The sequence below is a fragment of the Macrotis lagotis genome, chromosome 3 (assembly GCF_037893015.1).
Source record: "Macrotis lagotis isolate mMagLag1 chromosome 3, bilby.v1.9.chrom.fasta, whole genome shotgun sequence".
NCBI classification, from domain to species: Eukaryota; Metazoa; Chordata; class Mammalia; order Peramelemorphia; family Peramelidae; genus Macrotis; species Macrotis lagotis.
In genome coordinates, this window is record NC_133660.1 from 230,429,607 (window position 1) to 230,442,168 (window position 12,562).

Here is a 12,562-nt window from a genome sequence, read left to right on the forward strand (position 1 = left end):
TGCTTTTTAGAATCATTCATTCAGGAAATGCTTACTGAGTGCTAACTCCCCACACCACCGTATTCAACACTAAGGGGGATAGAGATAAAAGGGAGACAGAATCCTTGTGCTCAAGGATCTTCTAGTCTAAATGGGGAGATAAAAGCTAGAACCACCTACAAGAATGAAAAACAGAATGGGTTTGCAGTCATTGGGGGACCTGGACACGAAGATAACAGAATATCACAGTGCTATAAGAAATCATGCTTATGATGAATACAGAGAAGTATGGAAAGAGCTACCTGAGCTGATGAAGAATTAAGAATAGAGCTAAGAAAACATGAATATCATAATATAAATGCAAAGGACAACCCATAACAAGCTTGGCCTCAAACAGAAAATATGAGAAGAGGCTTTCCTTTAACTCTTTTAGAAGGGTGTGAGGGGCATGAAAATAGGACATTGAATATATATTAGATTTGCAGGAGGCATTTTATAATTCTGTTTAACTGATTTCCTTCCTCTTCTTCCTTTTTTTGTTTTGGAAAAAAACTATGCTATATGGGATGTCATTCTGGGAGTGGAAAAAGAGATATAAATAAAAAGAATTAAGTATACTTTAAAAAAACTAATATCCTCAACAACATGTAAGCCTTCTAAAGCCAACCTGAGTTGAAAAAGAAATCCACTCACTTGTGTATAATACCTTGCCCTTTGCAAAGTGTGTTCATATCCATGACCTCATTTCATCCCCACAATAGCTCTTGTGAGGTCAGCTAGAATTGTGTTATTATCTTCTGTTTACAAAAGAGGAAATTGAGGTTTAGAGTGTGGTTGTGAGTTGTCTAAGGTCACCCCATTAGGAAACTTCAGAGACTCCTTATCCTTGGGAACTTCTGGCTTCAAGGCCACCATACCACACTGCCTCTCAGAGGGGCAAGATTACTGTGAAATTCTGATTACTGCATGTGAACTGAAGAAAAGATCATCGGGGATTTAAAAGGTGTTCTGTCCACACTCTGGCCAGTTGGATAGCTCCTAGGACAATTTGTTCTTGCCCTAGTTGATAGAGTCACTCACCTTCAAGGCCGATCAGTCTGTCTGAACTGAAGATAAAAGGGGCCTTAGTTTTGGACATTTGTGCATGTGTCTTTTTCTTTTCAATGACCCTAATCAAGAGATTGTCATAGCTTAAAGTGCAAACACTCCAAGAATAACAAAGCCCTATGGACAGGAGTTAATCTCCTTTTTGGCTCCTCTGCAATTCCTTGCCTGGAAACATGATTCAGTCAGGTCATTTTTCTGTTGGAAAAAGAAACAGAATGAGATCCCTACAGAGAAGTTTTCTGCAGTACCAATGTCTCCTTACTATTTCCATAGCTGGGCAGGGATCTCAAGATTATCAGGCCATGTTAAGTTTCCTAGGAGTCTTTACTGAACCCTCCAGGCCAAGTACCCACATTCTGGAAAGCCACAGGTAGAAAAAGGACAGTGAACAATAACAAAAAAGATGACTGCTTTAAAGTTTGTAAGACACACTATGTGCATCATTTCATTTGAACTTCATAATTCTGTAATTAGTAAAGATATTATCATTCCCCTTTTATAGATGAAGGAACAGAAACTTAGTGCAAGTGACTTGATAATGGTTGTTGTTTAGCTGTTTCAATTGGTATTTTCTTGTGTATTCCATTTCCTTCTCTGGGTCATTTTACAGATGAGGAAACTGAGGCAAACAGGATTAAGTGACTTGCTCAGGGTCATACAACTAGTGTCTGAAGCTCAATTTGAATCCAAGAAGATGAGTCTTCCTACTCCAGGCCCAATTCTCTATCCACTGTGCCACCTACCTGTCACCAGCCTATGGTTAGAGATCTAATACATGGCAGAGATGGGATTGGAAGGAAGATTTTTCTGATTCTAGGTCCAACACACTGTTATATTACACTGCCTAAGACCAACCATCACACAAGTATTGTAGTTCATCCAAGAGGTAGAATGGCATCCCGGATAGAATGTTGGATAAGGATTAAGGAAGACAAGTTTAGAAGAAGACTAAGGAAGAAAAGGAAGACTCTGTCCCAGTCACTTCTTAGCTGTGTGACCCTAGGCAGCTTAACCTCTCTCACAGTTTTCTCATCTGCAAAATGAATATAATAATAACACCTGCTCCATAGAATTGTTGTGAGCATAAAATGAAGCAATGAAAGTAAATTATTCTACAAATCTTTAAAAACTTACCTAGTGGTCTCTAGAGTACCAGCTGAAGAGTCAGATGAAGAATAAAAGAATAAAAATGACTGAACTACAACAAATAGGAAACAGTGAAAGTAGTTCCTCTCCCTATTCTAATGCCAATCAAAACTTGAGGAAGACATGGTCTACAGACTAAAAAAAGAGCTCCTATAGACTAGTTAAGCATGCAGTTGTATCTGATCTTATGGCAAGGAATGTTGATTGGTGGGCCTTTTGGTATTCTTTGTGCCTAAGATCTCAGGGAAATAGCTGCATAGTTTGACATATAAAACTTTCCTAGAATATAGATTCACACACCCCAGATAACTAGACTTCCCAAATCTGTACTGTTGTGTCATGAAAACATCTTACCAGTTCCTTGTTTTTTTCCTCATGAAGAATTCTACTCACATAACTGAATAGACACAGTATAAATGCCTATTTAGTAACATTAGTACAATATTGGGCAACTGAGGACTTAAATTCTGTGATTCTATGAATTGTTTTACTCAGAGAATAAAAAGTCTTTTATAAGAAATGTACTTTGTATACTCCTTAGTAGATGATTTTAAAAATGACTTAATAAATCATCTATAAGGACTTTACAATGAAATTTTCATTTTAGATACTACTTAGTGAAAAGCTAGCCAGATGGGCCATGTATTTCCATAAATTGTGCACAGGAAGAGAAGAGATGAGCTTCAGAATAATAAAGTATAAAAATTCAGAGAAGAAATAATCCCAATACACTTATTGACTTGAAATATTTCAGACACGATACAAGAAAAATATCACAAGGGATCATTAGACTCAACCGAAGTCACTGGCTAACCATAAGATGTGCCACATGGTAGACATTGAATACAAGTTAATTGAATAATTGGCTGCTATTGCAAAGACTATATGAATTCTGTTCAGTTCAACAAATTGTAACTTATTATAGGCACAATTCTCTGTTCAAAACAAATCCCTTCCCTCCAATGGTTTGCCATCTACCTCCAATGCTATTTTCCTTAGTGACAGATTCAATCTGATTTAGAGAAAAATTTCATCAGCCACAGGTGACAATTATCAATTCCTGACTCTCTTCAACCCTGTCATCGCCATCACTAAACTTATCAAGGAGCATATGAACCTCACAAAGAAACAGACCCATATTTCATTTTGCTATTATAACAACCACCACAGCACTTTACAATGTTTACAAAAGGCTTTTATGTCCATTATCTTATTTAATCTTCACTCACCACCTCTCCCCTTTAGAAGGAGGAATCAGGGTAAGAACTAATACATCATAGGCAAAATAGAAAATATTTTCTTTTCCTTGTACAAAACCTTGATGTTTCTGAACCTGGAAAATATCATGCAGCTCTTGTCTCTGCACCTGAAGAAAGATATAATGGGACTGAAGACATTATAAAGAGGGAAGATAGACAGTAATCTATAATAACCTTCTGTCTGGAAAGATGACATTCAGGAAGATGCAGTTGGAGTCTTTAAAACCACAAAGGGCACATTTGTTGTTCAGTCATTTTTTAGTTTTGTCCAATTCTTTGTGACCCCCTACTGGAGTTTTCTTGACAAAGATACTGGAATTGTTTGTAATTTTCTTCTGCAGATAATTTTGTAGATGAGGAAACTGAGGCAAGCAGGTTAAGTGATTTGAACAGGGTCACATGACTAGGAAGTATCTTCCTGACTTAGTATTCTATTCACTGCACCACCTACCTGCCCCCAAGATGGGTACAGATGAGAGTAATCACGACTGTTGTCACCAAATACAGGAATGTTAGAATTGATGGAAGGAAAGGGGGAGTTACTTTGAAATTTGAGGAAATGAGTTTTTATAAAATAAAAATTTTATTTATTATGTTCTTATTTTTAGGTGGAAAATAAAATTCATGGAGATATGTTACTGTGTTGGAATATTATTGTGCTACAAGAAATGATTAAAGGGATGGTTCCAGAAAAACCTGGTTTAGATGTGTAAGAACTGATGCAGAGTGAAATAAGTGACAATGAAAATTTCATTGTAAAGTCCTTATAGATGATTTATTAAGTCATTTTTAAAATCATCTACTAAGGAGTATACAAAGTACATTTCTTATAAAAGACTTTTTATTCTCTGAGTAAAACAATTCATAGAATCACAGAATTTAGATGATAACATAATAATCACATTTTAACAAGAACTTTGGAAAGATTTAGAACTCTTATTAATACAACTAGAAATAATTCTAGAAGACACATACCTACCACCTGATAAAGAGATTATGGACATAAGAGTATAGACTGAGACTTTTTATATATTTTTGCTTGATTGTACATGTTTGTTTTTTTCTTATTTTTCTCAACAGTAGGTGAGGTGAAGGGAGAAAAGGTATATCTTTGAAAAAAAATTTAAATAGTTAAAAAAATTCATGGAGAAGAACTCCACAATACTTAATAAAACAAAATAAGGATGGTTCTGAGGCAGCCTTTGTCTCTCAGCTAGACATCAGGGAGCAGAATTGTACATTCACTCATCACTTGGAGGTTCGAGACAGAGCCTTGAGAAAGCAGCATATTGGTGATTGGGGTTTTGGATGTAGTTGGGGAAGCAGATGAAATAGGCCCTTTGATTTAACTACCTAAAAAGAGAACAAGCCCATGTATCAACAGAGTTCACAAGGCTAACCTTGGCTGAAAAACAACAAGGTTTCCTGAAGGAGAAAGATGCAGAAGAGAGTTTCTGCCAGAAGAATCTAACCACCAACAAACATCACCTTGAAATCCCAATAAAAGTAGCTCAGGATAATGAACCCTAGAGCTTCAGAAAGAGTAGCAGCTTCCAAACTACCCATTATATTTCAATCCAAGGCCTTGAAACCATAGTGAATGTAGAAATAGCTGGGCAGAAAGGACTCTCCTTCTTCAACATCACCACCCAACTGCCAGGAACCAGCAGGTTAAGCCCAAGGATCCTGGGAATATCAGCATCCTCCTTCCTTGTATTCCTACACTACTAGCCCTGCTTTCTATGGATGCTACAGTTAGGATTACAGAAGACTCAGAAAAGAAAGTTCTTTCCACCAAATTCCTAGGCACTGTCAAATAGTTCAACTTCAGAAACTGATTTCATCAGTGGAAGTGATAGTACAGTGGATAATGCATTGCCATCACTTGCTACCACACCTTAAGGACCATGGGACCTTTCCATCTGATTTGTAGCTGAAATATCCCATATGTGTTGACAGAATGTGAGCTCTGTGAGAGCAGAAATTATCTTACTTCTCTATTTGTAGCCTTAGCACGGTGCTTTGTAGATAGTCAATGTTTCATAAATACTTTTACATTCATTCATTTATTGATTCTTCCAGATTTAGATTTAGGATACTCAAGCTTACATACCTCATAGGTCACCCCACTGTCAGTGCCAGCATCCCATGGAATTAGGTCTTGGACCACCTTCTGAACCCAGCCACATTCCTTGGTACAGAGGTCCTCTGCAGACAAGCCAACATTCCAGTCTGGACTTGGTCCAAGCATGGTCAGAAAGGACATTAGGTGTCGAGTCCTATCCACAGAGAATTCAGCCGAGGGTGCTGCTCTCCTGAAAACAAGGGAAAAAAAAAACCAGAAGCAATTAATTGCTTCCATCAGTCTTCTTCCCGAGTGATACAAGTACATAGTTTGGGTTACTTTGTACTGTTCATCAATGGCTTCTCCTTTCTCATGAATCACTTAAGAATGCAAACATAGCACTACCTAGGCATCCTGAGGCCTGTCTAACAGTCCAGGATGCACCCATACTTCTCTAGTGCTCCCATGATCTTTATCCAAACTGGGAAACATAGTCTAAGTTTTATAAAATTGAATCTGCTCTAGCTCTCAAACCTAAGAGTACAGATGGGAAAGTATCTACAATTTCCAATATGAATTTTTGCTTCCCATCTTTTGAGCTATCATTTACAAACTTCCTAACGCCCTATACACAGCACTTATCCTTGACTTTTTTTCTTAAACATTAGTTCATTTTCCCTTTACCCATTTTCCAATTTGAGTTCATGTCTAAAACCAAACTTATCATCTTTTCCTCATACCTCCTCCTTTTTCCTTACTTCTCTATTACGGTTACTAGTTAGTCAGATATGAATCATTTGAGTCATCTTTGATTCATCCTTCTCCCTGAGCCCTCCACCTTTACTCAAACTGCTTTGCCTATGAAATCTATCTCTGCAATGAAACACCATATAAAACTTTTTCATTTTTCCCACTATTATCAACATCATCTTAATTCAAATACTCATCATTTTTTGCCTTAAATATTTACCTTACTCTTTTAATCACTATTCCTGGCTCTAGTTTTTCTGCTCACCAATCTAACTTTCACTATGAGACTAGTTTAATCTCCCAAATGCAAAAGTCTGATCATGTCTACCTTTGATGTACTCTAGAATAAAGCTCCAATCCTTTGCTACTATTTGTGAGTCCCTCCACATTTGGGCTACATAGACCATTCCTCATTTTATTTATTTAGCTACCTTTTATAGTCTTTGTCTCAGTCATCCTGGATTATCCAAAACTCCCAAACCCAATTTTCCTGTCTCCATGATTTTTTTGTCCTACATCTTAGAAGTGCCATCTACTCCATGAATCCCTATACCATAGTCAGAAGTAATTTTTGATATCTTATAATATAATAACATTTAGATGATAATAGTTTATCATTTAATAATTTAGATGATAATAATAAAAGTATTACATTTTATGGTGTCATTGTTGCTGTTAGATCCTCACAACTCTGTAAGGAAGACACGATTTTAAGATGCTCTAACTGAGGCTCAGAAAGGTTGAGTCACTTGTCCATTGTCAAGCTGCTGGCATATGTTAGAAACAGTATTTAAACCCAGTTCTCCTGACTCCATGTTCAGGACCCTGATACAGCTGCTTTTAAATAGATTAATTCACTTATGAGAAAGTAAGATTTACTATGAATGGGTCAATGAATGTTTCATTAAAAGCTCAGAAGATGCACTTCAAAAGTAGACTGCCCTTAATGTTAGCATAATTAGTAAAAAAAAAATCCCCATATTCTACAAGATTGTATAATACAGTTACCAAATTATACTTACAGATCTTACCTAGAAAAGTAATTGACATTTGGCATAAAAATGGTTGCCTACTTTATTCACTCTGATAGGGTCATAGATTTAAAGAGATAGAGGTCATGCAACACACAAGGCAAGGTTATCATCACTGTCATAGTTTAACTCCCTTGTCAAAGCCAAGGCGCTTAGACTTGCTTTGCATGGTCTCTTCCAACTCTGAGATTCTATCATTCCAATTCTTCATTTGACACATGAATGCCTCGGTCTCGACAGCTGCATTTCCCTCATAAAGGAAATGAGGAATTCTAACATTCATGAATCTCTTCAAATTGCAGAGGGAGAGAGAACACAGCCTTTCACTTACTACCAATTAGCAGGTATTTATGCATCGGTCCTGCTTAGAGGTCCGGGGGGATGAATTCATCACTATCACAGGCTTTACAAATTGCTTAGGCATTCATTGCCCCCATCTAGTTGTCTCAAACGTGATAAAGAGGGTAAGGGGCTGAGTTAGACACACTGGACTGTTGCTATAGAGACCAGCAATTCAATCTTCGTTCTTCTTTGAATCCCTGTGTTGAGGAAATGCTTCCTGAATAATACCTCTCTGTACATTCTTGTGTGAGGTTATTTCATTCATATCTAAAGTGACAAGATCCTGGTGTCTGAAAAACATCAGACGACAATGTTCAATGCTGTGTGAGTTCATATTCTTTCTGGCTCAATTGGACCTGGAGGGGGAATGGTAGATTCATCCCATGATAGCGTGCCACTGCAAGAGGTCAGGGAGTGCCCTAATGGGCACCATTAAAATTTATGGTTTTAGGGAGATGGACAAACGGGGAGCTCGGTAGATATTGCTGGGCCTGAAGCTAGGAAGACTAATCTTCCTGAAATCAAATCTGGCCTCAGAGACTTCCTAGCCATGTGCCTCTGGGCCTAACACTTAACTTTATTTACCTCAGTTTCCTCATCTGTCAAATGAAGAATTGGCAAACTGCTGTAATATTTTTGTCAAGAAAACCCTGAAGGAGGTCATGAGGGATCAGACACAATTGAAAATGACTGAACATTATGATGGAGATGTGAGGAGTCAAACAAATCTCTATTTCCCCTAATATACCCTGTGTCTTACCTCTTGATTCAATACTGATCTCCCAACCTCTACCTCTTCTCTTCTGGTTTTCTATTTTCTTTCTCTGTGTTTTGGGCTTTGGTGCTTTAGAAAAATCCAGGTAACCAATCTGGTCTGGACTGCAGGTTCATGCTTACATAGATCCTGATTTGGGCCTTGCCCTTCTCCAAAGGAGATTACTCTTGTTTTACTATGCTCTTTGCTTAGTTACCAGGAAAGGCCTTTTCCCTGTGCAAATAGAATATTATTTTCCAATTCCCTAAAGAGATCATCGAGTCATAGATTTAGAGCTGAAAGACACCTCAGAGCCCAAGGAGATAAAATTTTTATTAAGTACTAAGTACAGAACACTGTGATAAATCCTAGGAATATAAATATAAGTAAAATTAAAGGTAGTTCCTGCCCTCCAGTATTTTACACTCTAATGGAGAAAGATAATAGACAAAAGGAGGCTAAATAAAGTTGGGGGAGCAAACAGGAAAGGCAGTGCCAGATCAGGAGAATAGTGAGCGAGGCTGGCCTGGCACTTTCTCAAATGGAAGGTCCTGGGAAGAACTCATCTAGTATAATCCTCCTCATTGGACAAGTGAGGAAGAGGAGAACCAAAGAAGTTAAGTGATATGTCCAAGAGTGAGTAGCAGAGTTGAGATCTGAACCCAGATTTCCCCATTGCACCCAGACAACCCATGGCAAACAGCAGCTGAACTACTTGCTAAATCCCCAACAAGGTCATATATAGATCTCAAAGCTCTATTGACAGATGGCCCACACCTTTGAGGTACTGACTGCTTTTCAAGGTGTATTGGCTAATTTGAGTCAATTAGAATTCTGATGTGGTAAGTGGTTGGAGTTGGAGCCCTGTTCCCAGATGACACAAGAAACCCTCTACACTTTTTCTTCAGAAGGGGAGGAGAAAAAGATTTCACAGGAGTACTGACCTAATTCAAGTTGGTCTTCAGCCTCCAGTTACAGGGATTCCTCATATGTGGAACTTACTCATTGGTGAGCCCCAAGTTATGAAATCTTATAATTGGAAAGGACCCCGGAGGCCATCTAAGTTCAATCCATGCCTGAATGGGGATCTTATTTATCAGTCATCATTCAATTTTATCTTGAAAAGTCTTGGAATCCCTTACCTTCCTTTAAAGTTCAGGTCATATCCAGTATTATTTCCTGCTTACCCCTAGCAATAATGCTCTTCTCACCTTAAACTTGCCCATATATCCTATTTGTTTATTTGCCACTTTCCTACTCATTTCCACTAGGATGGGAGTTCTTGAGAACAGGAATTGTTTCAGGTTTATTTATTTTTTCCTATCATGTACATATAGATGCTTCATCGCTGAAGAGGAACATACTATCTACCGAGAAAACCAATCCTACCTTTGTATGGTTTTATTCATTAGGAGATTTCTCTAGATTAAACATAAATCTTTCTCATGACAACAAGTTCTGTCCAATTCGTTCAGTAAATTAAGATATATTGCTTATAAACTTGAATTCATTGAGGAAAACTAGCTGTCTTCTTGCCACATCCTCCCATATGCTGAGCTTTAATTCTCTGTCATTCATATATTTTGGGGAAAGGTAGTGATGGGAATCCTTTCCACACTCAAAGGTAATATCACAAACAGAGGCAAATTAAGAGCTGAATATTTCTGTTTTCTATCTGTTGTCATTGTCCTGCCATCCCTAGAAATGGTCTTCCCCTTCCTGCTTTTTATTTTAAATTTTTGCAAGGCATTGGGGTTAAGTGATTTGTCCAAGGTCACACAGCTAAGTAAGTATTAAATGTCTGAAACTGGATTTGAACTCAGGTCCTCCTGACTGGAGGGCCAGTACTCTATCTAACCACCTACTTGTCCCCTCCTCCCCTTCTAATATGCCTAAGCATATCTTTTTGTTGTCATTAATGTTCCCCACTAGCATCAACTCATTAGTTTTCAAAATGTTTCTGACATTGTTATTACAGAACTGCATTACTCTTGTGTATTGATTATCCATTACCTGCCCTGCCCTTATTTTTATCTTTTATATGCATCTTTTAAAAATTAGTTGACAAATAAGTGCTTTGTATTTCTACATCCTCTCTTTATCCCAGCTTCCCCTTTTGTGGTTTATGGACATTTCATCTTTACTTTCTTGGGTTGCTGTCCCATGTATTAATTTAGTCTCTGGGATCCCACCCACCCAATTTCTAAACTCTCAGAAATTATTTTCTTCCCAAATTTGGGTTGTATGTCAGACTATGCCTGACTTTATTCTCCTCTACCATAACTTCCCATACCTTTAAGCAAAAACTATATGAGCTGCTCTGCTTATGAGAAACAGAGACAGAGAGAGAGAACCATATACACACATACACAGAACTTGTCTACATAATTGAAATTCTCTGCCAATGCTATATCATGATCCCATGCTATGATTATAATATTTCCCCAGTCTTGTTTCTTCCATACTCTATACTCCATCTGCTTCTCCCTCCACAGAGTCTCATCAAATTCATTCTGCCATGTTTCTTAATTATATACTCTGGTTCTTGGATTTTTTCACAAAAAATATCTTCTTATTATACAATGTCCATTTTATTTATTCTCTTCTTTAAAAAGTATGTCCTGCCTCAAATCATTTCACTTATATACCCTAAACAAGTTATTTGGGTTGAATATGCTTTCTGGCATTGGTATTTCCATTTCCCTCATAATTATGCATAATGTACCTTTGCACATAACAATCTGAGGCTATGAACTTTAATGCAAACCTTGATTGCTGTCTCCTCTGAATCATGACCCATCTCTCCAATCTTCTTTTAATGTTATATTGTGCCTGCTATTTGTTTTTTGGCTTGGAGGATATCCAGACTTAGACCCCTCTCGATTCCTCTTTCAAATTAGTTTTCCTCTATCATATTTTAAAGACCCCAGACAAATATATATTTTATGAATCTTCATTAGCAGTACTCTAGCCTGGCCAAGAGTCCATTATTTCTATATTTTAAATCATTATCCATTAATTTAACACACATTCTCAGTTATCATATGCCTAACCAACTGTTCACTTTCAATTCTGATTTTCTCCTCTTCAATTAGCAGCAGAGATAAAAAATACACCTACAATCCAAAAGTCAAAAGCATCATTTCTAGGACTTCAAAATCTCTAGTGGTATTTTCTACAGGCCATTTGTCACAAAATAAACCACTCAGAGAAAGTATTGGCCATTGGATTTGAATACTTTGCTTGATTGATCAGACTTGTTCATATTTTCAGAATTATCCCAGGTAGACACCATGATTTATCTATACTTGTCTATATTGAATCAATATTTCAACCATGTCAAAGTCAACCTTTTCTCAACAGGCCTACCCAGGCTATTTGCATTATGGGAAGAGGAGCCAGTGCCACTTGAAGAATACTATACCTAATCCTACTTCCTAGATATGGAGTTTTATAGGCAAGAAGTCACTCATTCCCTGGTTTAATAGGCACTATGGGTAAGTGGAGATGAGATTGTTCATCCTAAGAATCCATATTTCTTAAATAATACCCCAAGGGTTCCTAAATCCTTTGCCAATATTATATAGACTGTAAAATAGTTCTGAATTAGAAAGGTTAGATGACTCATAACATCTGAGTGGCAGTTAAAACTGATCTTACTTCAAGTCCCTATAGGTAGGTCTAGGTGGAACATATATAACCTTATCTATTTGTTTCCCCCTTGCAGCTCATACATATGTTTAATTCTGCCCTATCTAAAAACAAAAGCAAATTATCACTAGACCCTTCTTACATTCAGGTATCATTCCATATAATCTCTTTATTACTAAATCAAATGGCCTTTTCTCAACCCTCATTCCTTCATGACGTCTTTGAAGTAGCATTTCCTACTATTGATTGTCACCTACTAGATATACCTTTCCTAACATCTCCTTTTCAATTTTCTTTTTTGGATCTTCATTCATTGTAAATCTGAGTTGCATATATACTCCAAGACTCTATTCTGGGGTCTAATTTTTCTTTCCATGTTCTCTTACTTGGCTATTTCCATTTCATTATTTCCATCATTTTCAATGATCATTTCTATGCAGATGTCTCCCCAATCAATAAATCCAGCTTTAGTTTCTCT

The 12,562-nt window shown here is 37.2% G+C and overlaps 1 protein-coding gene across 1 annotated transcript in view; it reads right to left on the reverse strand.

Annotated features, from left to right (window-relative positions):
* The window catches only part of SPON1 (spondin 1), a 784,537-nt gene that overhangs the window by 22,850 nt on the left and 749,125 nt on the right, over window positions 1-12,562 (reverse strand). Inside the window, exon 8 of the mRNA XM_074230135.1 lies at window positions 5,605-5,806. Within this exon, the coding sequence (XP_074086236.1) occupies window positions 5,605-5,806 (202 nt within the window). The remainder of the gene's footprint in view (window positions 1-5,604; window positions 5,807-12,562) is intronic.